Below are 24,473 nucleotides of genomic sequence, written 5' to 3' on the forward strand. Positions count from 1 at the left end.
GACAGACCCAGATCAGTTTGAAAGAGTCCAGGTGGACTTTAAAGAAAGAAAAGGTGGTGGCTCCCTTTTTTAGACAGTCATCCAGTGAAGTTCAGATAACTGAGGGAAATGTCAGCAGCCTTATCCTCTCACCTTCAGCAGGTCTCTCACTATTACTAGATGTCTTCTCCTCACAACCATCTGCTGGGCTTCTAGTTGTTTTTAGTTTAGTGGACTCAGTTCTTTCTTTAACACAGGATCCATTTTGTTGTAGTACAGAAGGTGAAGCGGCACCATTTTCCTCTTTGAACTTTTCTTTTATTGTGTCAGGAGCCTGTGAGAGGTCGCTTTCTGTAGAGAAAGTCTCAGTGAACAGCACTGAACCAGTGTCGTTGCCTGTAGTCTGAGGCTCAGGGTCCTTCACTAGGCCACATGCAGCCTGGGTCTGGATTTCAGTCCTACCCAGAAATGGATCTCTTTTCTGGGCCTGCCGTGCTGCAGCCTCCTTCTCTTCCGCCTCTTTCTTACGAATCCTCTTCAGCTCCTCGGCCTGGACTTTGTGGATGATGGTATTGACATGCTCAGCGAGTTCTCCGCTCACCGTGAATGTGACATCACTCAGTGCATAAGCCAGGTCATCAACCTTCTCTGACACCGATTCCAACACGGCAGACATGGAGGGGAGACGTTGCTGGAAGCTCTTAAAAAATGCCATGCTGCCATGGATGGCAGGTTTGATTGGTCAATTTATGATGAATATATGTCTGGACATTGGATCATGTAGACTGCTCAAAATCTACAGTTAAAAACCGCTTCATATGGCAAAAACATTTTAATCAAAAATGATCTGAGCACCTAAAAGAAAACAAGAAATGAAAAAGGAAACAAATCATCTTTAAATAACTCAAAATTTCCATATTTATAAACTAATATGAATTAATAAAGCAGTTAAATTACAGTACATAAAGTCTCCTAGGAGGTGAGATATCCCAGCATGCTCTGACTCAAACAACTGCTTCACAGGTGAGGCAAGTCAGAGAGGTCAAATCTCACATCATCATGGCGGTAATTTATGCTTTTTCAAAATCAGCCACAAACCACACACAGACTCAAAGCAGGAATGAGCCAAATTGCCTTTGAGCACAATCAGATGTGCGTATGTCATGATTAATTATGTATAATGATTATAGTTTATGCAGCTGTAATATATGCAGCAGATTGTTCAGGGAACCACGGACACCAGGTTCAGAGTTTCCGTCCAGCAAATTTACTCTACTAGAGTCTGATAAATCTGGCAGCAAACATAAGTAGATGTTCCCCTGAGACAGAGGAGTTTTGTTGATATTTTTTTAGACAGAGAATGCCACAAGGGAGCTTCTTTCTGGCAGGGTGTAAGGTTGAATATCCTCTGTCATAATAGTGCTGAAGAGGGTGTCCTGCTTTTTGGCTTAATACGTAAATGACCTCACATCCACTTTGTGACACTGTGACAGAGGAATCATGGCCAACATCCCTGCAGGACGTCAGAGCAGAGACATGAAAAACTGCCAGTCTGACATTACCCTCGACTGCACATACAGACAATACAGCACAGCAAGACACTAAATGACTACAGATGACATTACAAACCACCACAGTCAGTGAACTCTTTTTACACAATTAATAGTGAACAGTTACTATTACATATTTATCATTGTACCAATGCTGGGGATACTACTTTTGTCAAGATATGAGTTATTGGTGTAGTTAAACTGCAGTCAAATAAAATATAAGTATAACAATTTAATTATAAATATATATATAATTTTGCTACACTGTAAGCTACTAAAACCTAGCTAATTGCTATAACAATATATATATATTGTTTAAAGGTTTGGGCCAGAAAAAAAAAAGAAAGAAAGATACCAATACTGAAAGGATTAATACTGCAACAATGTGCATTAAATTGATCAAAAGTGACAGTATTAACTTTCTCAAATTAATTTTGTTCTTTTGAACTTTGTTTTCATGAAAGAATCCTGATCATGGTTTCCACAAAAATATTAAGCAACTGTTTTCAAAATTGATAATAATAAGAATAATAAGAAATGTTTAAGCAGCAAATGAGTATATTAGAATGATTTCGGAAGGATCATGTGACACGACTGATATTACAGGATTACATTTTAAAAATAAACGCAGCCTTGCGCATTAGAGACTTTAAGAAAGATTAAACTATCTTACAGGTCCTGAACTTTTGAAAGGATCGGTAATAGAAACTGTAATGTTTATTGCAGTTTATATTCACATTCAGCATTGTTTTGCTCTGCTGTTCATGCAACCCTACCTAAACAAACATGCAGTTTTTATATCACAACTTGCCAGTTAATGAAGAACCACTGCACTATGCTACAACTTCACAATTTCATGTTTAGTACACAGCCATGTTTATTGTGCTTTGTCATAGGCTCAGCGGATCAAATAAGTGCAAATGTACTTATCCAGTAAATGTCATTCTGATTATGCCACTGATTCTGATGCTGAGCAGAGTTATGTAAAGCACTGTGTGTGGGCAGCTCAGTGATGCCTGGATCCAGAACCTGTCTGTAGGATGTGTGTGTGTGTGTGGGCATCAAGTGCCCCTGTCAACAGTATAAGAGTGTTTTGATTGAGTGCTTTATGGTTTAAACAAAAGGTAGTTGTGTGTATAAATGTGTATGGTTCATTGAGTTTATTCAAGCCAGTTTTATTGTGTGAGTGTGTATGTGCATATATATCGACAATGTAGACATTTGATCCTGAGTGAGTTTGGATTTCTGCCCAGATTTTCTCTCAGGGGATGTTACATGACAATGACCCTTCGTTCATTTTCAGACACACACACACACAAATATCCGCCACACGTACTATTGATCTAATAATTGGCCAGTGGCATCTGTCCCCCCCGATCAACGTCCGGCACTAAAGATCACAAGCTGATTAGCTCAGCTCGTCACCGTGCCTGACAGACAAACAGGAAGGAGTGTGTAGCATATCCCAGAATTCCACACCACCAAAATTGTCTCTAAGAAACCTCTCCATTGCCCAAGTGCTGCTAATTAAGCTCTGTTAGTAATTCTCACAGACTCTGATCTGGAGCTTAGCAGATAATTACCTCTCTGGAGACTGTCACGCAGTGTTTGGGAATTTGGACTCATGTTATCCTGGACCTCACAGCTTCAAAAACACCATGATTTGGTCTCAGTCATCACAGAATGTTATGAAGTTATTTTACTCTAAATTAAAGAAATAAATCACGTTGTCTTTTATGAATGGCCACTACTGTGCTAAAAATACCAGCATGAAGAGTTCAAAACACTGTTGCTCAATCCAGCTCAATGAAAGGTTTACAGATGGGATGGAAATCCATACTGTACATCCAGCATTTCTGTTTCTCTTCATAATTAATACTATACCTCAACCAATTCACCAGGAAAGAAAATCAATACTCGTTTTAGAACTAATATCTGCAGTTACAAAACAAAAACCTTCTTTTACAGTGACCCTAAAAAGTATTTTGCACACTTCTAGATACTTAGGTCACGTTAAAAAGTCTGTACACAAAACACCGAAACTGGCTGAAAACAAATTTTCAGTTTCCCTCAAATTTACACAGGTGTCATAGCAGGTCAAGTTCAATATATACTACAATTCAAAAGTTTGGGGGTGGTAGAATTTATTTATTTATTTTTTACAATGTTTTTGAAAGAAGTCTCTTATGCTGAAAGTTAAAAAAAAACAATATATTTGAAATATAAATATTTAACATTATAAATAGCATTATAAATATATTTCCTGTCACTAATTTTTTTTTTTTTAAATACTGTCCCCAAATGTTTGAACAGTAGTGTATATAATTCATTATATATCATAAATGATAAATATGGCTCAAGTGTCCAAATACAGGGGTCACTGTACTGTATATTATACACACACAATTGCAGAAAAACAGCGACAAACCTGCTGGCTCTGTGCTCTTTCTGTACTGGTCAAGACTGGACAGTTGGTTGGCACTCTCAAGGGATAGCTTGTTATTGAGGTAAAGAAAGAGTACAATCACAAGAAAGATGAACACACCAATGCCAGACAGGAACCCCAGAGCCTCAGGAGACACTGTGGAGAGAAAGAGAGAGATTTATATTTACATTTAGTCATTTAGCAGATGCTTTTATCTAAAGTGACTTACAAATGAGGACAACAGAAGCAATCAAAACCAACAAAAGAGCAACAACATGCAAGTGCTACTACATGTACTGTGTCGGTTAGCCTAACGCAGTACATGTAGCAAGGTTTCTTTTTTTTTTTTTTAAAGAAACAAGTAGATAGAATAGAAAAAAGAAACCTATTTTTTTAAAAAAAAGAAACAAGTAGATAGAATAGAAAAAAGAAAGCTAGTGTTAGTTTTTGATTACACTTTACTTGAAGGGGTGTGCATAAGACTGACATGACACCTTCATAATCATGACATGACACATGTCATGAATATGAAGGGTTTTTATGCATGTTTATGACAACTGTCATTAAGTGTCATTCGCTCAGTTAATGCAAAGATGACATTGTTTGAGATGTCTTTGTTATGGGCTAGGGTTACGGGTAAGGGTAGGGTTAGATTAGGGTTAGGTCAAATAATGCCATCTTTGCATTAAAAATGACATAACTATTCATGAAGGTGTCATGTCAGTCTTTTGCACACCCCTTCAAGTAAAGTGTTACCTAGTTTTTTAAGAAAAGCTAGCAGTTAGAGAATAAATATGCCATTGATAGAGGGTCAAGAGTGTGTTTTTTTTTTAATAAAAAAGAAGACAGATAGATAAAATAGAATTAGAATAGAGAGTTCTAGAGTTAGAGGGTCAAATAAAGATGGAAGAGATGTGTTTTTAGCCGTTTCTTGAAGCTGGCTAAGGATTCAGCTGCTCGGATTGAGTTGGGCAGGTCATTCCACCAGGTGGGAACAGTAAATGAAAAAGTCTGTGAAAGTGATTTTGTGCCTCTTTGGGATGGCACAATAATGCGTCGTTCACTTGCAGAACGCAAGCTTCTAGAGGACACATAGGTCTGAAGTACTGAATTTAAGTAAAGGGGTGCAGAGCCAAAGGTGGTTTTGTAGGCAAACATTAATGCCTTGAATTTTATGCGAGCAGCTATTGGTAGCCAGTGCAAATTGATGAACAGAGGTGTGACATGCGTTCTTTTCAGCTCATTAAAGATTAATCTTGCAGAGGCATTTTGGATTAATTTAATTAATTCGATTTATTTATTACTCCAATAAGGTACATTGAAAATAAGATGGAATGAGACAGAAGAATTTCTGTGACTTTTCCATGATCTTTCCAGTCAGTTAACCTCTTAACTGTCACCGTCCCCTTTGTGGGACGCCTACGTTTACTTCACTATTTTACAATTAAATCCTAATCTAATCATGACAAACTATGTATTGTTGGAAAGGTCTAAGACTCCTAAATAGATATTTTACCACTTTTTTTTTGTTAAAAAATTATGTTGGAAAAGTAATATTTATGACAAAAGTGGACCTGAAAAATCTACATCACAACAGGAATTCTGACCTTTGTCACAGAAAGTCTTCTTAGTTGCCTTTTCTCTATCACATATTAGAAATCATAAGAAATTATATATCAGTTGAAAACTTAAAATCTCAAAACTCATCCTTAGAAACCCAATTTAAAATCAGACATTGCATTACCATGGAAATGGTACATAAAAATCATGTTACAAAATGTTTTCATTCATGAATTATTCAAATTTAAGTTTGGATAGTGCACTTTAATGTCTGTGTTCAAAACTGTGAGTGACAGTTAAGGGGTTAATTACTGTTTGACGATCAGCATTCAAATTCGGATTTCAAACCAAATTGGGTTTCCATTACTTTTTACTTTCCTTGAATGTCCAGTTCTGGAAATTCAAATGTTGAAATATGTTTTGTGTGACAGTGAGAACATATTATTCAGTACTTTGTCTTTTAAAGCAGATTTCTGCTTCATCTAGGATGAATGAATCAATCACAGATCAGTCTGAGGACTTAAAAATAAAGAGAAAGGCTTTAGTCTAGACATTACTGAGAGAAAGAGACCAGCCATGCAGAAACAGAGCAAAGATGAAATGTTCACAGTGGGTGCAAAGGGTTTGACCTGATCACCTTCCTTCACTCATCAAATGATAGAATGTAACTATCAGCTAGTTCTGCTCTATGTGGCCATATATCTCAGGATATATGACAGGACAGAGAAACGACCCAGTTCCAGACGGTTGGTTTCCCACTTAGGGAAGAAATAAACTTAGCAGCGATGATTTCTGCACTGAACTGAATCACAGCTTTCTGTGAGTGTGAATTTGACTCTAAAGTTCCACACACACACATACACACACCCACACCCCCATCCTGCAAGAGTAAGTGTGAATTATTCACACAAATTATGCAATGCGATTCTGTCCCATCAGCCTCTTTGTCCCACAGGGTCTGACAGGAACAGAGATAAATAATAAAAAGAGAAATCCTTCTATTTTAAATCACTCTATTACGGCTATCTAGAATATCACTCAGTGGATGAGTGATATTAGCTTTTTCCCTCTTGGAATTCAAACTAAAATCTATGTTATTTCTAGGGTGCTGGTTAAAAGTTACAATGAGCTCCAAATGTGTCACTGGTAGAAACCATATAAAATATTATTATGGCTGTGAAGTCAGGGGTAACTCTAATGGTTAAGACTAATAAATCATACTACAGATTTATTGATGTTAAGAATGAATTTTGAAATGTTGCCAAAGGCCAATCAGGGTAAGATGAGGTCAAAAGTCATTATGCCAAGGTCACTGCTTTTCCATAATGAACAGAATCCATAATGTTCCATTCCAGAGTGTGAAAAAATAAAATAAAAGAATGTTCCATGGAATGATCTTTGTTACATAACAGCAGCTCTTAACCATGGCAACAGAGTTCCTGCTGTCACTGAACCCGTTTAGCCAGTTAACTGCATAATCTAGCTAGCTGCTGCTGTTTCTAGCACGCAACAGGACGTCACAACACAGGACAAACAATGGCCAAATGCAAATGATGATGCTCTTTTGTCAGGGTGGACACTGTGAAGAGACAGACATTACTGAATACCATAATTAGCTAAATTCTTAAGAAAACTGCAAACTTTGAAAAGAATACCTGTTAGATATAGTGAACCTGGTGTCTGTTGTTTTTTTTTTAGCCTAGTCATGTGCACACCACATTTGCGTGCATGCGACGGTAATGTAGTGGGCTGATGGAAATTTCAAATCTAATTTTCCTTGATGTTTGCCACAGTGCTTCCTGACAACAAAGACACTAACATCCCTACTGCATCTAAACAATTACAAACTGCGGTAAGACATCAGGATAAATTATTATATACTGTAGCACTGGTATATGACTCACAGATTTACAACAGATACAAGACTCATAAACATCCTAAAATATACAGTAACTGCTATGCAAAAAGATACTTCATTAATTTCTGAATGTAGGCAATGAGAGATTTAATACAGTCTCTGAGTGTTTGAGGTGATTCTGGTCAAACAAACACTTGTAAAACAGCTCTCCTTCCATCTGCTATTTTTAGTAATGCTAATTGATTCACAGCCTGTGTGTTTCCTGTTCAATGCAATGAAAACATTTACCTCATAACCCACTTGCCTCCTCTTCCCCCTCATGTTTCCTCTTTCCGTTCTGTCATTTATAATTTTTTTTTTTTATAAATAGTTTCTGTTCTTTCATGTTCTATTTGAAATATACTTAAATCACTGTAAGGTGCATTTAACCATCTTGCAAATGGAAAAAAAAAAATCCATTAGTCACAAGCCTTTTGAAAGTCCTGCAATCAGATGCCAATTTAGTAAAAGAGGTCTGAGTCACAGACATCAGTAACAGAACAAAATAATCCACTGTACTCAGAGTTCTTCCTGTCAGTCTCCACACACTTACAGAGAAGAGGTGACAGGAGAAACAGACAGCTTTGGTACGGCGCAGTGCTCAAAGAAGGAACATTTACAGTAGGCTTTTCAAACTTGTACAGTTTTAAAGGAACCACTGAAAATGGAATGTAATTCTAAAACTGAATGACTTCTTTTTTGCTGTAGACCAAAAAATGAGGAATTCTTAAAGTTAAGCTGGCTGCTGTTTTCCACAAAATTACAATGAACAGAGACTTTTGAAAAATTGTGAATCAATTTTGAATAAACAGTAAATAAAATGTACAATACCATTCAAAAATTTGGAGTTGGTTAGATTTTTAGTCTTCAGTGTCACATGATCCTTCAGAAATCATTCTAATATGCTGATTTGGCATAAATGTCTTTATTGTAAATTGTAACATCATACATTTTACTGATCAATTTAATACATCCTTGTTCAATTAGTTTTCTAAATTTCTTTATAAAAAAAAAAACACTTTTACATGATAGTGCCAATAATAACATAATTTGTATTTTTGGGTGAACTATTCAAAACTATTTAAAAACTGCACATAACAGCAACAATATGATTTAATGCTGTTTTATTAGACCAATCAAATTTATTGTGACTATTAAATCTACTGTAGCCTTGTATCCTTGAAAATCAAAAGAAATTGCAAATCAATGGGGCTGAAAAGAATTACAATTGGGCGAAAGAAAGAAAGAAAGCTTCTGATGTGTGTGAAACAGAGAAAACCCCTTGAGTCCATGTTAGAAGACTGCACACCTGTTGCACAGTGCAGAACTGCATTTCGGATGTAAATCCAGGTCATCAGACAGAAAATCACCTGAGCCAGGACAGAATCTGGGTCAGAGAAAAGTACAGCTGGACAGAATAGGTGCATCTGGAGTAAAGACACTGCTGAGCCATTCAAACCAAAGAAAGCAGGCCAAGGAGGAGAGAAACTCAAACTCCACTACATCTTACCCTTAAAACACCCTAAACACAAATCCAGAGTCACCACATCTACCATAAATAAATCTACCTCAAATAAATCTGTTCTAAACAATGCATACTTACACCTCTTCTTTAATGTGACATGTCAGAGATAGTTTGTGTATAGCAATGATTCAAATACCATCTTCGCGCATCTTTTTATTGTAAATTATCATCATACTATTATAGCTAGAAATGGTCTTCTTCTTAGACGCTGTTGGCTGGTTCTGTTGTCATAGAAACAGGTAACAGCATGTCAGGATGCTTAGCCACCTCTGAATTACAAAATACTACAGACACAAAAACACTCACAAAAAACATTGCACACTGTTGTAAACTCCCACATAACAACAGACCATAAGTGCTCTCAGAGGCCCACGCACACGCCCTCAGTCATAACACCCTCACACACACACACACACAAAACATAGACAAGAGTATACTCATAGAAAGATATTCTGCAGTGTAATCTGAAAAACAACCATATATGTCTACTAAACGATGCTGCAAACACACACACATACATAATGTCTAGTCATACTTGAATAGAGAGGGAGCAGGCAGCACCTCCATTACCAGATTTTATAGGCCTCATAAACAGCTCTGCTTTTGAAAGACATTAAAATATCATCAAGCAATGGGCCAGCAGGATTTAACATTAGTCTGTTTAAACTTAAAGTGTTTTCATTATAAAACAGAACTAGTGTGTAGTTTCTGCAGAGCTGTTCCTCTTTTTTCCTTTCATACATGCTGCTTTCTGTCATTCTCATTATGCCAAACTGTCATATTTCTGTCTCTCTCCTTCTTTTCCCTGTGCAGGAAATGTTAAGCTACTAATAAACTTCAGCTAACTACAGTAGCTATAAAAAAAAAAGCAGTTTGAGGTAATTTAATACTCTTTTTTTGAAACACAGGATAATTGGATAAAGCAATTTCCCATGCACAGTTTATGAAATCAAAGTAATATAAACAGATCAATATACCCTAAACACCAATAAAATTAGACACAGCATCATTTGTATATGAAACGACAGCAAGATATGTGTAATACAATGTAATATATCTCATTTTGTAAAATGATTTTAATAACAATTATTAAACCATATATCATGGCAAAACATAAAACAGGAACTCCAATAACATTTAAAAGAACTGATTCACCAAAATGAAAAAGACTTCCCAAAGCTTCATATCATTAGAAGGAGGACATATTTGATAATTAGCCTATTGAAATTCACATGGTTGTAAAGATGTGTTGAAAACAATAATAGAGCAATTTGTTATGCTATACTGCTACTGGTTAGAAAAGTAATTTGTTACTGGAAAAGCTACTCTAAAATAACTAAACTACTGTCTCACCACAAATACATGTACAGCACTTAAGCTTGTAGCATCTCAAAATTTGTAGAATCACAAAAAGTGAGTCACTCATCTCAGCTATAACCTGTCAGGAAACTAGCATTAGCCACAGCAGGAGCATCCTGTCAACAAACACCTATGACTTTGACTGACAGTGGACAGATGTTGCCTGAGGAGTGTTTAAACTAACACAAACACACTATACACACACAGGTGGTCAATAAACTTGTCTTCTGAAAATATTCTTGGACAGCTCAACTGTGATATGATACAATTATGTTAATTAAAAAAAATATCTAAACATTCACAGTCAACACAGATGTGGCCTTGAGTGTCATTTAGGCAAAAAAAAACAAAACAAAACTAAACTAAAATCGCTGGACACTGGTGTGAAGAGTCGTTTCTAAATAGGGTCATCAGTGCTGATGGGTTCAGCTCTGCAGAGACCCAGTGCTCATCCGGTCCACCTGGACCATGAGACTTTATTACACTGGGACCGCAGATCCTCACTAATGATGTTAAATCTGCCGAGACTGAGCTCTCACTAAACAAGCCAGCCGAGAACAAACAAGACATCTGGACAAACCCCTGAGGAACTCAGAAACAGCAGCACTATCCAACAAAATGTTTAATGTCTCATCCACTGAAAGCCTTCAGTACATCTAGTTTCTCTCTTGTGCACAATAAAAATATTTCTCGTACACATTGTCTTTATTTTTATACACATTTTAAACATATTAATTCACACACGGTTTTTGACCTTTTTGTTCTTTTTCACAAGGATAATTAAAGAATCAATAAAACCACAACAATCTTTCAGAGAGGATAATGGCCAAATGTTAGGTTTGACAACATACACACTTAGACAACAAAAAGGCTGATGGTAAACACTGAAATATGAAAGCTCAATATAACAGATACAACAAGGAAAGTGCACAGAAGGTCACATCAACACAGAAGAAGACAGACAGACATGGACAGGCATGAACAGAGATCAAAACTGTCTCTTTCAGTATGGAAAGCAAAAAACAAAAACAAAACCCAAACAAACAAACAAAAAAAATGTCCAGACCATCACAAATGTGCCTTGTCTGGGTTCAAAGCAGCAGTACAGGACAGGTGGCAGCCATTTTATGTTTAAACTGGCCGCTTACCTTTTCTGATGCAGATAAGCTCATGTACTCCACAATTCCGCTCTCCACCTGCAGAAACAAAGCATCATTTAATGACAAACAATACACACATGCAACAACACATTAAACAGACTCAAACATAGAAACAGACAGACACTTAACTGATGCACACGACACTTCAAGACTATCACATTGACAAAACACCGGACACTATAAAACCATGAAATGGATTTCAAAGAAACAATGTGAGATTTGACACAAGAGAAAAATCTTTGTTGATATTTGACACCTTGAATCGGTGCTGTTACTTTAATTCAAACTAAATCCAAGCAACTAAGCCATTTAAAACTGAATGAAAACTGAAAATTTCAACATAATAGCCAATTCAAGATATTAATAAACGCTATAATTGTACATAAATAACACTAAAATAAAACTATAAAAATAATAAAAACTTAAGTAACTTCGTGTCGGGAGGTTCTTTGCCTCCACGTTGTGTATTAAGTAAGGGATAATCAACGGCTAGCTGTGCATTAAACGATTTGAATGCACGACGTGGAGGCGAAGAACCACCTGGCGTTGCCTCCGCAAAGTGCATTCAAATCGTTTAATGCACAACTAGCCGTTGATTATCCCGCTTATGCCATGGTCATTTGCAGGCATTCACATATTAAATGACACACGAAAATCATCCATTTAGCCTAGCTAAGTATATCGGAAATGTTTACTGTAATCTTACTCTGTATTACTATTCAACTATAACGGTTTGTTACTATGGTTACCAATGTTTCTAGGAAGCGCATTAATATAGAATGTGATTAAACTGACCTGAACTACCTGTGCAGTTAAACTAATTTAATCAACACCTGCCAGCCAATCAGAATCCAGTATTCAGACAGACCATGGCATAATATAAAAATATATTATACAGAAAGTATAATAAAACTGCAATGCAATGTAATGCAAAGTGACAAACAAGGAAAGCATTGATGTGTTTTTTATTGCTATTTGTTGTGGAATAAATATTTTAAAGGGCCCCTTACACTGTTTAAGACATAAGGCCTTCATTGATTGTTTTAATATCTAACAACACTTACAGTCAAACAAATGAAATATTTCGGTTTTTAGTGTTCAAGTGTTTAAATTATGTTTATTTTACATTTTTATGATTTAATTAATTATTAGATTTTAATTAACTCACAAACCCACTGTGGTTCTTACATTAAGCATAGTTTGGAAAACCCTGGTGTAATGTAATGTTTAATGCATTTTATGATGTTAATATAAAAAAATGGAATATATTTTCTCTCTTTGTTTTTAAATTTTATTTTTTTATAACAATGCATGTTTAATAGTAAGCTTAAAACAATTCAGATAAAGTAATCTAAAATGTATTAGAATACATTACCTAAAATGAGTAACCTAAATCATGTTGCTAACTACAGTTTAAATCGGTAATCAGTAACAGACTACAATTTAGTAATCCACCCAGCACTACTTACAATATTTAAAACATAATTTTTGGTATCAACCCTCTCAGACAACCTTCTAATGTGCCCCAGCATCTAACTTTAGCAAGCATAACCTACTGTAAGTCTTTAATATGCCCTGATAAATAACCTCTCAAAGGTAATGAATTCAAACAGGGATCACTGTTGTGTTAATCTGAACTCTGTGCAGTTAAAACTCAGACATCACCTCAGCAGAACGGCTCACTTTTCACTTTGCAGCTGTGCTCGGGTGTTTGCTGGGATAGTTCAGGTCAGAAATGTCTTTAAAGCTGAAACCCACACTCATGCATTAGAAAGCGGCAAAAAAGAGTTTCCATTATGTACAGTGTAAGACTAACCCATGATGGTCTGTAGAAGATTTCAGTTGGCAGTGGTTGGATTCAAACCTGGGACTGAGTAAAGTGATACCCCACACCAGAGCTAAGCATACAGTTTAAACATGGAACCGTGCTTAAATGGTAAAACATATATGATAGGAATTTGTATTAATAATGTTCAAACACAAATGATGACGATGACCAATATGATATACACTGTAAAACCTGATTAAGTTAAGAATACTCAAAACATTAGAGGAAACTTATTGCCTCAAAACATGAGTAAACGAACTCAATTTTTTTAAGTTAGTAGAGCTTAAAATTTTTATGACAAGTGGTGCGGGGCTGAGAGCAATGGGAGCCAAGCCAAGCCTCGCTTCCATAATCCCACCCCACTTATCAATTATCTTATTATAAAGATAATTATATACAACTTGCTTCCATCAACAGCACATTCATTTAGATCTTTATAGTTTAGTACTAGTTAGCAACAGCACACTGGCACATGCTAATGTAGTTATCTAAAAGACTCACAACAACACTTGCATGTAAATAGTCAAAAAACCTGCAGTATATATAGTCTTGAAGTTTTGCTGTCCATCCTCAACTTAACCACAGGCTCTACTCTTCACCACAACGGTAACACTACAAAACCAACATAACAGAAACCTATGTTAATCCTAACATAACACAACATTTAAGTACTTATGTCTCTCTATGTTAATCTTGTGCAAAAAATAACACTTAATTTCTACATTTATTTTCCTTGTTGTCTGATGCAAAGCATGCTGGGAACTAGAAAATGCAATCATTTTAAGTTCACCTTACTACAACGACATTTTGAGTTTATAGAACGTATTTCAATTAAGTCCAATGAACTTTCAATATGACATTTTATTTGAGTGAAATTAACTCATTTCATTTAATTCATTTGTTAACTGTTCGGTTTTACAGTGAGTAAGATGGTGAATCATTGTAGCTTTGCCAACACAACTGTATTTTAAAATATATTAAAATGGAAGACAGTCATTGTAACAATATTTCATAATATTATGGTTTTTACTGTATTTTTGATTTAATAAATGCAGCCTCAGAGAGCACAGAGTTTGTTTAAACAACAATATTATAATATTATTTATATTTTTAAACGTGTTAAATAAATATGATTACTGCGATTACTGGATGACATTGTTCTTGTTACGTATCTCAAACCTTCATAGTAAAAATTGACCCATTTGACCTCATTTTAATTCAAGTGCTTCTCAAACTAACAATTGAACAATAAATAGTATGGCACGTCAGTCTGAGAACCCTTGGAGCCCTGAATGAGCATCTCTGCAATGCAAGAGCTTTATTCAACTCAGTGATCAACTGCAAAGAGGTTGTTTTGCTTTTTTCTGCTTGTCTTTTAAACCGCATTCAGTGGAAGGGTTTAGTTTAGTTATTTAAAAAAGAAAATCCTTTCAACTCAAGTACAGCACTTTCACAATACATATTGTTTCAAAACAGTTTTACAGAAACTGCAAGTTTCAATGTTACAATTGAGTAATATCTTGTTATTTGTGCATTAAATCTGATTAGCATTGAAAAAGGGAGACTTTGAGTCTGGCTGAGAGTTGTTGTGAATCAAATACCTTTGGCCTTTAGCCTGTGGGGGGTTGTAATGTCAGGTTGACCTGCAGAGGTTGTTTGTGAGAAGGTGAGTAAAGGTCATTCTGGAGGAGAGAGATGGAAGCAGCCAAGGATGTCAGTTTATGCATTCTTAATGTGTGCTGTCAACCTGTAACTCGATCGAAACCCCAGACATCTGTGATGTGGAGTCTAATCATGGTAGAATTACATCTAAGACTAAATTTCACAATGTGGATCTTTCCATGGTAATGAAGCTTGATCACTGCTATTATAACAGTACTGTAATTAGGTAGCATCTCGATTACTGCTCATTGGAAGCTTAGTGTTAAGACAGACAGACCAGAGATGATCTGCATCACCTACAGTACATTAAAAAAGTAAACACTACCAGTTTAATTTTGAATATTCCCACAGGGTGTTTTTGGTATATCATAACCCCCTAAAATGCTGTAATTAACCATCACACAAGCTGTGTGCGAAATGACCGACAGCTGATTATTCAATCAAAAAGATAATACTACAAATAAAATAACTAAAAAGGTGTACAGAAGAATGATGAAAATAATTCTGACAAATTCACACAAAACTAGCCTGCAGAGAGAGAGAGAGAGAGAGAGAGAGAGATTTCTCCACAAAAGCTACTGACATGGTCTTTTGTCACACAGCCAGTGTGGTTTCAGACCCACGGTGTACAAAGCAGATTAAAATCACATTAAGATCTAACAGCTCTGCTAAATATGCAATAACTTCCATCTTGTTGAACTGAAGTTGAACTCACATAATTTGAGATATCCTAGCAAGGGTTCCTATTGCAATCACTGCATCTGCAGTTTAGTTTCAGCCCATTGTTTAGGGACTGTCTAATGCACATTATATGGCACATATATCTGAATGCTGATTTATTACTTTTTAATGGATATTCTGACCACAAGGTATAAATGATACATTTAAGATTGATCTACCCAGTAATGTGAAGTAAAAATATATATATATTTAAAAAAAATATATATATATATTTTTTTTTTACTTATAAATTAAAGAGCCTTTTCCCCATCTAATTGGGTGGTTCACAGTCAGAATAAACTGCAAAGTGGGCCAGTTAGTCAGAAACTCTGATGCCTGTGGTTCTTCTCCAAGGGTTTTTCTCTGGAGGTCAGTTCAGATTCAGTCCTGAGGGAAACAGTTTGACTGATGCCAAGTCTGTAAATAAAGTAAGTAAACTAAGCCAAGGTGAGGTTGCAGGGCCAAACCCCAAGTACTTTTGTCCTCTCTCTCCCTTTCATCCATCTCCCCTTCTCAGACAGGGCTGTTTTGTATTTATAGAGACCCGTCCCAGTTTTATACAGGTATTTCCCTCTATTAAGTTTTCAAACCCTAGAATGTGGAAAAAAATGAAAGAGAGAGGGGTAAAGAAGTGCCCTTGGATCTGGAGATCACACTTTGTGAAGCAAAGACATGTCAAACTTTGCAAAGCACAATGTATCCACCACAGGACCATGGAATAGCATAATAAATTCATATAAACAAAAGAATCTGCATTAAACTTTAAAATGCCAAAATTGATACAAGTAAACAAAGTTCTTTTCATGCAAAAATTGTTACTCTTTCAGTATTCTCTACTAATATTTTTTTGCTCTATTATAATGCATTTCAAATTTGTCCCAAAGATTACAGGTGGGTGAAGTTTGTCAGCTCAGTAAGAGAGTCAAATATAGTAACTGTGAGAACTATAAATACTGACACTTTCCTCCATACCAATTCATGACCAATGTAGAGATTCAAATATATCCTTTGCCAACAACTTCATCTATATCTAGAATCCTTCCTGCCTGGGCTTAACAACTCCAGATTTTGTGTGTGCTATTTTCACCATCTTTCACTCCCTATAAAGAAACAACATCTTATCTTCACAGACTGACAGATTTACACACAAATCCGCTTTGGCTTCAAAAACAACAGCACAGAGAAGCAGCTCACCAGAGGGGATGTAATGAAAATTCCACTGAGGAATAGAAAAAGACCTGTGATTTTCCAATATCCCACGGTGGGTTTGCTGACTGACTTCTGAAGCTCATTTGAAATGACCTTTTTCTCTTAGAGTCTTTTAAATGTGGTTGTGGATTATTTCTTTGGTCAGGCTGAGGCTTGTTTGTATGCACTATGCTCTGTTATGGGTTAAGGATGAGTGTGTATAGTATGTGTGTGTTTTTTCATATGTAGCTACAACTATAACATTTTCCCCTATTAGATTTAGTTTAATGTTAAATAATTTTTTACTATTGAGAATGTCCAACATCAGATGAGCATTAACAAAATGGGTTGGGAGGCCTGCATATTTCATACTGTGAATTCTGAAAGGCTAGAATAATGCAAGACTGGAGAACTGCTGAAATGTGATGCCATAAATGGCAACTGAATAGATAAAATCCCTACATTTCCCATAGAAACGTAAAAGAGAAAAAGGTCTTTAACAAGATGGCAAACTATGCACTTTAAAAATTTAATTAGGTGACAATTTGTCCTGAAGAGCATAAAGAGCATGAACCAGAGAACAGACTGGACAAACTAAATTCCATAGAACCTCACACTCAAAAATGCCACTCGATAAGATGTGCAAAGCATATTTTCAAAAAGGCAGAAGTTGTATTTATTTATTTTAAATTTGTGCTCTGCACAAAAAAAAATACACTCATGAAGCAAAGCCTGTTATATACTAAATTAAGAATGACCATCTTGTAAGTAAAGGTAATAGTCTATTAATTCTGGGAACGTGATACTGAGTACAATTCTAGCAGTCAGAGTTCAATCAACGCATTACTGTATTTTTAGGGTTTACAGCGTGTTACATGTGTGGTGAACAAGCTGGGCCCTTATTATCAATAGTTTAAGAAAATAATAATATCTGACATACAGTTTCAAGACAGAAAACCATTTATAGAAAGTTAAAGATCCATTTTAGGCCATTTACATGCTATTAATCATCTTCAAATCTGGCAAAACTTGGTAAAATAACTAAACGCGTGCCCAACAAGGGCTGAGGGTTGGGTAGCGTAATTTAATATGAACCAAATCCATCAGCCAACAGTTTAAACTTCTGCCAAGTCCATTAAAGAATCATTAGAGCTTGATTCATAGGGACAATTAGCACCCTTCCAGACCACACTCTCCAAAGTGATCACAGCTTTCAAAGTAAGATATTAGAAGAAACTGCCCTAAGCGCATATTGGTCATCTGTGCCTTTTTCAGACACTGTTAGAATTTTAATTTCATCTGAAGCAAAATGTGATTGTAAAGAGAAAAATTACTCATTACCATCGGCTGAGAAATTCGCTAATTTAGCTGATGCTTTTATCCAAAGTGACTTTCAATTTAAGTGTCTATCTACAATTTTGGTCTAGGAGTGCTAATATACAATCTAACAGCACTGGGACTTTCCACTGTTAATATCACTCTGGCTGTCTGTTTTTGTGTTTTTATGAGAAAGTCAACTTTATCAATAATTCAATCAACTTTTGATTTATTCGGGAACGAAACAAGCACTGTAACTGACTTTATAAGTGTGTTATTAAATCACTGACACAAACAAAGCAAGAGGAACAAAGCAAGCCTCTCTGTGAATGAGTCAATGAATCATTCAATTAACTATTTGTTCAAATCTACTGATTGATTCAGGAATGCCACTACTGATGCTCAGAGACATGATTATTTCTGCTGTGGCTTGTTTGGATAAATAATAATTTGGATAATAAAGAAATTAATTAAAAAAAAAAAAACTAAAACAAGTTATTCAATATTAATTTATTATTTCATTATTTATTAGTATTAACTCATTTATTGAAACATTGTAGCAATGTTGGTCTGAATATCAAAACAGTTCTGTAGAGTTGGGTTGAGAGTTCCAGTATCGGTTACATGTAGCTGTCTTGACTAACTGTGACCCAGACTGATAGCCAGACAGGGAAGAGACAACTTTGCCCTAGAGAGTCTCACTCTTTCTTTCTCTCTCTCTCTCTCCTGCACACACACATTACCAGTCTGACACGCAGCGCTGCAATTAACAGTTTGACCCTCTAAGGGAGATCCTATTCACTACAGTCTACATTTCTCTCCCTTTCTTTCTTACTCATGCACTCTCTCTCCTTCTCATTCTCTAGGGAGAGAGAGAAGCAATTTAAGTCAAGACATATAAAAGCTAATGGGCATTTGCAAACAAGTCCTAAAATCTGCGCTAGATCTGAAATCCCAAACCAATTAGACAGAATATTCTGATTGCTGGCATACGCCTCCTCTCCACAAACTCCTCCAGGCTGCTTACGGTCCTGTGGAGAGTTTTAAATCAGATGTCGGAACAGCTAAATAACACTGATAAAAGTCCATTTGTTTTCATGGATCATTTATTGATTAGATGCAATTTAATCTTGTAATCTGTGAGAGGCGTTAACTCCGCTAATCTGGAAATAACCAGCAGAACAGAGAAAAAAGATCATTTAAATGTCTTGTTTGCTTTCTTCACAAGCACACAAGTAGACCAACAATACACAGCAATTATGGCCCTGCACCTGCACTCTCTGGAGTCCTCCACTGCCGTTGGGAGAGGGAATGGGGCTCTGTGGGTGTGCTTTGGTGACTGGACTCTGCTGGGACTTCATCTACTTCACGCTCTGCATTCAGACTTTGCATTGGATCAGGTTCATGATCTATATGCACTGATCTGAGTCATGAAAACAGACTCTGCAGAAGTCAGACTCTTGAGAACTGTGCAACAGCTGATGCAGTTGATTTCATGCACAAGATGCCCCTAAAGACTGATTAAGACCAGTGTGTGGGTTTGTATGTAAATGTTAGTCTAGAGGCAAAGTAAAGGCAAGTCTTAGCAGTTTCTCAATTTGCATTTCTTTTTGTTTTAATCAAACAATGTGGCAAAAAGTGAAACATTTGATGCGAATTGAAAAATGCTAATAATAATAATAATAACAATAGGTACAGCTAGTTCAGAAATCCAGTATGTGATAAACCACAGGTGGTCAAGAAGTGAAATCAACATCCCACGGGCAGCAGGAAAGAACCGTAGAGAGAGAGAGAAATGAAAGATATTATACAGCCTGCTTGATTTATTTTGCATCATGCCCATTCAAATGTGTCCCCTCAAAATCTGAGCCAAGTTCATTTTGAATGCAACATCCATTAAAATATCTGTATCTTTGATAATTGGCAATCAAGTTGAAAGTTTAGTGTAGACAAAAAAGAAAAAATATATACACAAGAAAAATAATCACATAAAAAGAAAAAAAGAAAACCTTTTTTTTTAAAGAAGTTAATATTTTATTAATTAAGGATGCATTAAACTAATCAAAAGTGACAGCAAAGAAATTAATAATTTTACAAAAAATAACAAAAACAAAATTCTATTAAAAAAATGCAGTTCTTTTGAACTTTCTATTCATTAAAGGATCCTGAAAATAATGTATCATGTTTTCCACCAAAATATTGAGCAGCACAACTGATTTGTGTCGTCTTAATAAAAATAATAAAAATAAATGTTTTATGAGCGTCAAACCAGTAGGCTATATCAGAATGATTTCTGAAGGTGTGTGATACCAAAGACTGGAGTAATGGCTGCTGAAATTTCAACTTTGCCATCAGAAGAATAAATGACATTTTAAAAAATATTAATTAAAATATATTAATATTAATAAATGTGCACATTATTTCACAAACTTTCAGTAGAGTTCTATAAAAATAAAATAAAATAAAGAAAAAGAGATGAGACTATTCATGTCTAAATTTGACCCATCCAATCGATTCACATCTTCCACAGATAATTTTGCTTTAAAATGAAAATTGTGTCATCATCTATTCCCCTTCACATCACTCAAAACTCTTATGACTATTTTTAAAACATGGAACACAAAGGCTGTTATTATCAAAATGTCAAAGGAGCAAAACAGACAACAGCAGAATACGTCACATTCTCAACTGATTCTAAACCAGAGTTCGACTAACCAGTGCATCATGTATATTTTGACAAGAACATTCAGAAACAGGTGACACAGCAAATTAGAAGATCCTTCTAGAAAAGTCAGACAGCAGATCTAAAATGCACATATTTTAATAATTATATGTAATGGTTTTGTGTTGATGCAGTCACTCTGGGGTTAACAGGAAATGGCAGCTATTTAATGTGATTAGCACTGGAGCTTAAGGAGCTGAGGGTATGTTGCCTCCAGAGCTCTGAAATAACATCACTTGTAAACAGCTCTGTCGGATTTTGACAAGCTAATTTTCTCATTTACAGGTAAAAGTAGGCAACACACTAATGGTGAGTCAAATGACTGATGAGACTATTCACTGGTGAACAGTAAGACGTATCCACCTCTACATTAAATAAAAGCATCTTTAACAGAACTCAATGCACTTGATTCACTGCATGCAAGTATCATTTGAGGGTTTTAAAGGTCGTCCATTACAGACATCCATCAGAGTTTGAAATTCGCCTGTCAGCGCTGATGAAAAAGTGCCTTCTTTTAGCTATGGCTGAATTACTTCCCTGTGATCATTCCAAATTTGTCCTTCGTGTGAAACAAAAGGCTGCAGGTGACGTGTGAAATTAAGTACCATGTTTTCAAAATCCATCAAGCTGGCCATCAAGTTCTCTTCCTTACAGCATATATCTACAAAAGTAAAGTAAACAACTCAAACAAAACACTTATTCAGCAAATAGAACCTCGCAACCACACACACCTGAACACCATATGCTTACCATTTAAAAAGTAAAAATGCTGAATTTTTCATTCAGGAGGTTCATGGGAATCAACCAGAAAAGAACAAAAGCAGGAGCTCTTTCAGGGGCAACACACTTCACTGAAGTGATAACAGTTAAACAAGCACTCCACAGCCTCTTTTTTCATCCTATTCTTCCTTATCAGCAATCCACGTCCTGCTTGATGTGCAGCTCTTTTGTTATGCCAACATGATTTTGGATTTTATTCTCTGCGGAACAGCAGTGAAGTGCTGTAAATATTTGATGTGGACTCACTGTGCCAACAGCTGAGAGGGGAGCGGAGAGGAGAGGAGATAAAGTATCTGATTGTCCTGAGGCAAAATCGGTCTGTTTGGATGTCATTGTGTCAATACAGTTAACTGACCTGCAGTGCAGTGCAAAATAACCAGCGCCAATTGTAAGCATTACAGGTTTTCTGGGATCTCTACATGACATATACGCATTTCTATGAAATATTAAGATTTACACAGAATCGGAGTAAATTGCCTTTGTAAAACAGACTTTCCCCTTTTCACTTTTACATTCTTACAGATTTCTGGCAAAAGGAATGAACATTGGATTCTGCAGTGTAGTTATAGCTTAGCTGTAGGGGATTATTTATTGCGAGCATTAATATCTGTAAATTCAAGAGATGACATTATGCATCTGACATACAATAATGAAGACAAAAGCATTGTTCAGTTGCTGTCACTAGCGAATTTCAGAATTTGCTGTCAAATTAACTGCTTTACTTTAGGGGGAACGATGCAAAATATATTCTCAAAAGGAGCACTGATGAAAGCTGTATACTCTCAACAAAAGTAAAAAAATAAATAAATAAAAAGTCAAATTTTTAAAAAGTTAATGTGCATGCAGTTTTAAATATCATTTTTAAATGAAATATTTAATGCACTTAAAAATATTACTAATCTCTCTCAACCAGCACATTTCAAATTAACTGAAAACACTGCACATTCAGTCAGAACTCTCTTCTCATGTGGAGACTGTGTGGGTGTGTTGGTACTGGCTTGCAGTCATGGTCAATAAAAAGGATAAAAAAAATCATCAAGCCTTTTAAACACATTCGTAATCCAGTCACACAGTGAGAACTAGTCTTTACATACGAAATGACATTGATAAACTTGAACCAACTGATATACACACCACCTACATACAATATAAACTGCATACATTCAAAAACAATTTAAATTTTTATCTTCTCGATGTGAAGCCAGTTCAGAAACAGATATTACAAACAGTTAATGTAAATAACATCTATGCGAGCAGACATCAAAGTTTAAGATTAAAGATTAGAGAGCAGCGTAATCCTTAAACAAGAAAATCTCAGCTAAATAGACCTTGCGCACCTGTATGAGTGTCTCAAAATAATACACTGAACACTGGCTTTAAAAGAGCCTCGATTTCTATACTATCCCTGAGTTAAATCACAGACGGCGGCACACTCCCAAATGAAGAAGTGAAACCACCGGATTTCCTTAATGAAGCGACCGGCACCTACTGACAGCGCCGGTTCTCTCGCACTGTAGTGGAAGAGACCATCAAATAGTCAGCGAAAGGAACGGAGACGCCAGTTGATTGAGGGAGTCGGCAGTGCGGGAGCTGTTCTTTCAGCACCACAATCACTTCAATCCACACTACAACACACAAACTTTACCACCAACGTCCCTTTAACACAGAAACACTCTATCCCACAGCCAGTGGGGAAATAGTCACATTTAACCACTTCACGTACAGCTAAGCGAGGGGCTTTGGGAAGAAGTGAGTTTGAGAGAGCAGGAGAGCGGTATTGGCCTACTTACCATCTATCGCCATGATGTTCTGGTCTGGACTGAACCATGGCGCGCGCTTAAGACGGGGTGGGCTCGACCGCTCCAGTGCGCGGGGGAGGAGAGGGGGATGCGACTCAGATGGTACATTCTGGAATGATAGAAAAGTCTACGCTGGGTTCCTGCTGCGCTTCTTAGCAGGATCCTGATTAACTATTTTCAAATAATAATGCTTAAGGGTGGGATGAATTACAAGACAGCAGTTGGAAACCAAAAATTATGTGTTTTCCCGCAAATTAACAAGCCAATTAAGTGAATAATTTCGATCAATCGAATTTGTATGTCAAAGCATGTCAATGATTACGTTATATAAATGAGTACATGGTGGAATATTATACAAGGCACAGCTAGAGATTAAAACAACAACAACAACAAAACACATACACCCTTGAAGCTCAGTTTGGTACAGCTCAGTTTACAATATTTCTTTACAGTTCTGCTTGTTAATTAGAGGTTAGTTGGTTTGTTGACTTTAAAGTAATAGCTCACCCAAAAATGAAAATTTTCTGAAAATGTACTCACCCTCAGGCCATCCAAGATGTAAATGCAGTGGCGGTTCTACATTGAATTACTCTCCGGGTGAGACCCCCTCTGAGCGCCCCCCACCCATCCGAGAAAAAAACAAAAAAACAAAATTTTGCACAAACAGCCATGTTTTACTATAACAATATAAGTGTAAGACAAGCTTATATTTCTCAATTGCACAAATCATTCAACAGAACATTTGAAAAACACAATTCTGCACAAAACAGTATAAGTTATCAGAACTTAAATAAATATACTCTATATACATAAAAGTGGCAAAAATATGTACAATCAGAATGTTTCACAATCAGGCTTTGACCTTTTTCTCTCCATCGCTGTGTTTATTTGGCACTCGACAATCAACAGATTTCCCATTTCCCAACACTGTCACTCACGACCAGAAGTCAAGACTAAACCAATTCACCTCCACATAATCGTTTTGTATCACCTATTTTTATA

At 36.1% G+C, this 24,473-nt stretch overlaps 1 protein-coding gene across 4 annotated transcripts in view; it reads right to left on the bottom strand.

Annotated features, from left to right (window-relative positions):
* The window catches only part of syt14a (synaptotagmin XIVa), a 39,387-nt gene extending 15,298 nt beyond the window's left edge, over nt 1-24,089 (bottom strand). For 2 of the 4 annotated variants that reach the window (XM_058796859.1, XM_058796858.1), the window contains exons 1-2: nt 3,958-4,083; nt 133-834 (exon numbers count right to left, since the gene is read on the bottom strand). In XM_058796859.1, coding sequence (XP_058652842.1) covers nt 133-694 — 562 coding nt within the window. In that variant the 5' untranslated portion in view covers nt 695-834; nt 3,958-4,083. Of the gene's footprint in view, nt 1-132; nt 835-3,957; nt 4,111-11,443; nt 11,492-23,462; nt 23,581-24,011 lie in introns of those variants that run through there. The other 2 variants (XM_058796860.1, XM_058796861.1) reach the window with 2 other exon arrangements.
* Between the last annotated feature and the right edge of the window lie 384 nt (nt 24,090-24,473).

Source organism: Onychostoma macrolepis, chromosome 13, assembly GCF_012432095.1.
Source record: "Onychostoma macrolepis isolate SWU-2019 chromosome 13, ASM1243209v1, whole genome shotgun sequence".
In the NCBI taxonomy this organism is placed as follows: Eukaryota; Metazoa; Chordata; class Actinopteri; order Cypriniformes; family Cyprinidae; genus Onychostoma; species Onychostoma macrolepis.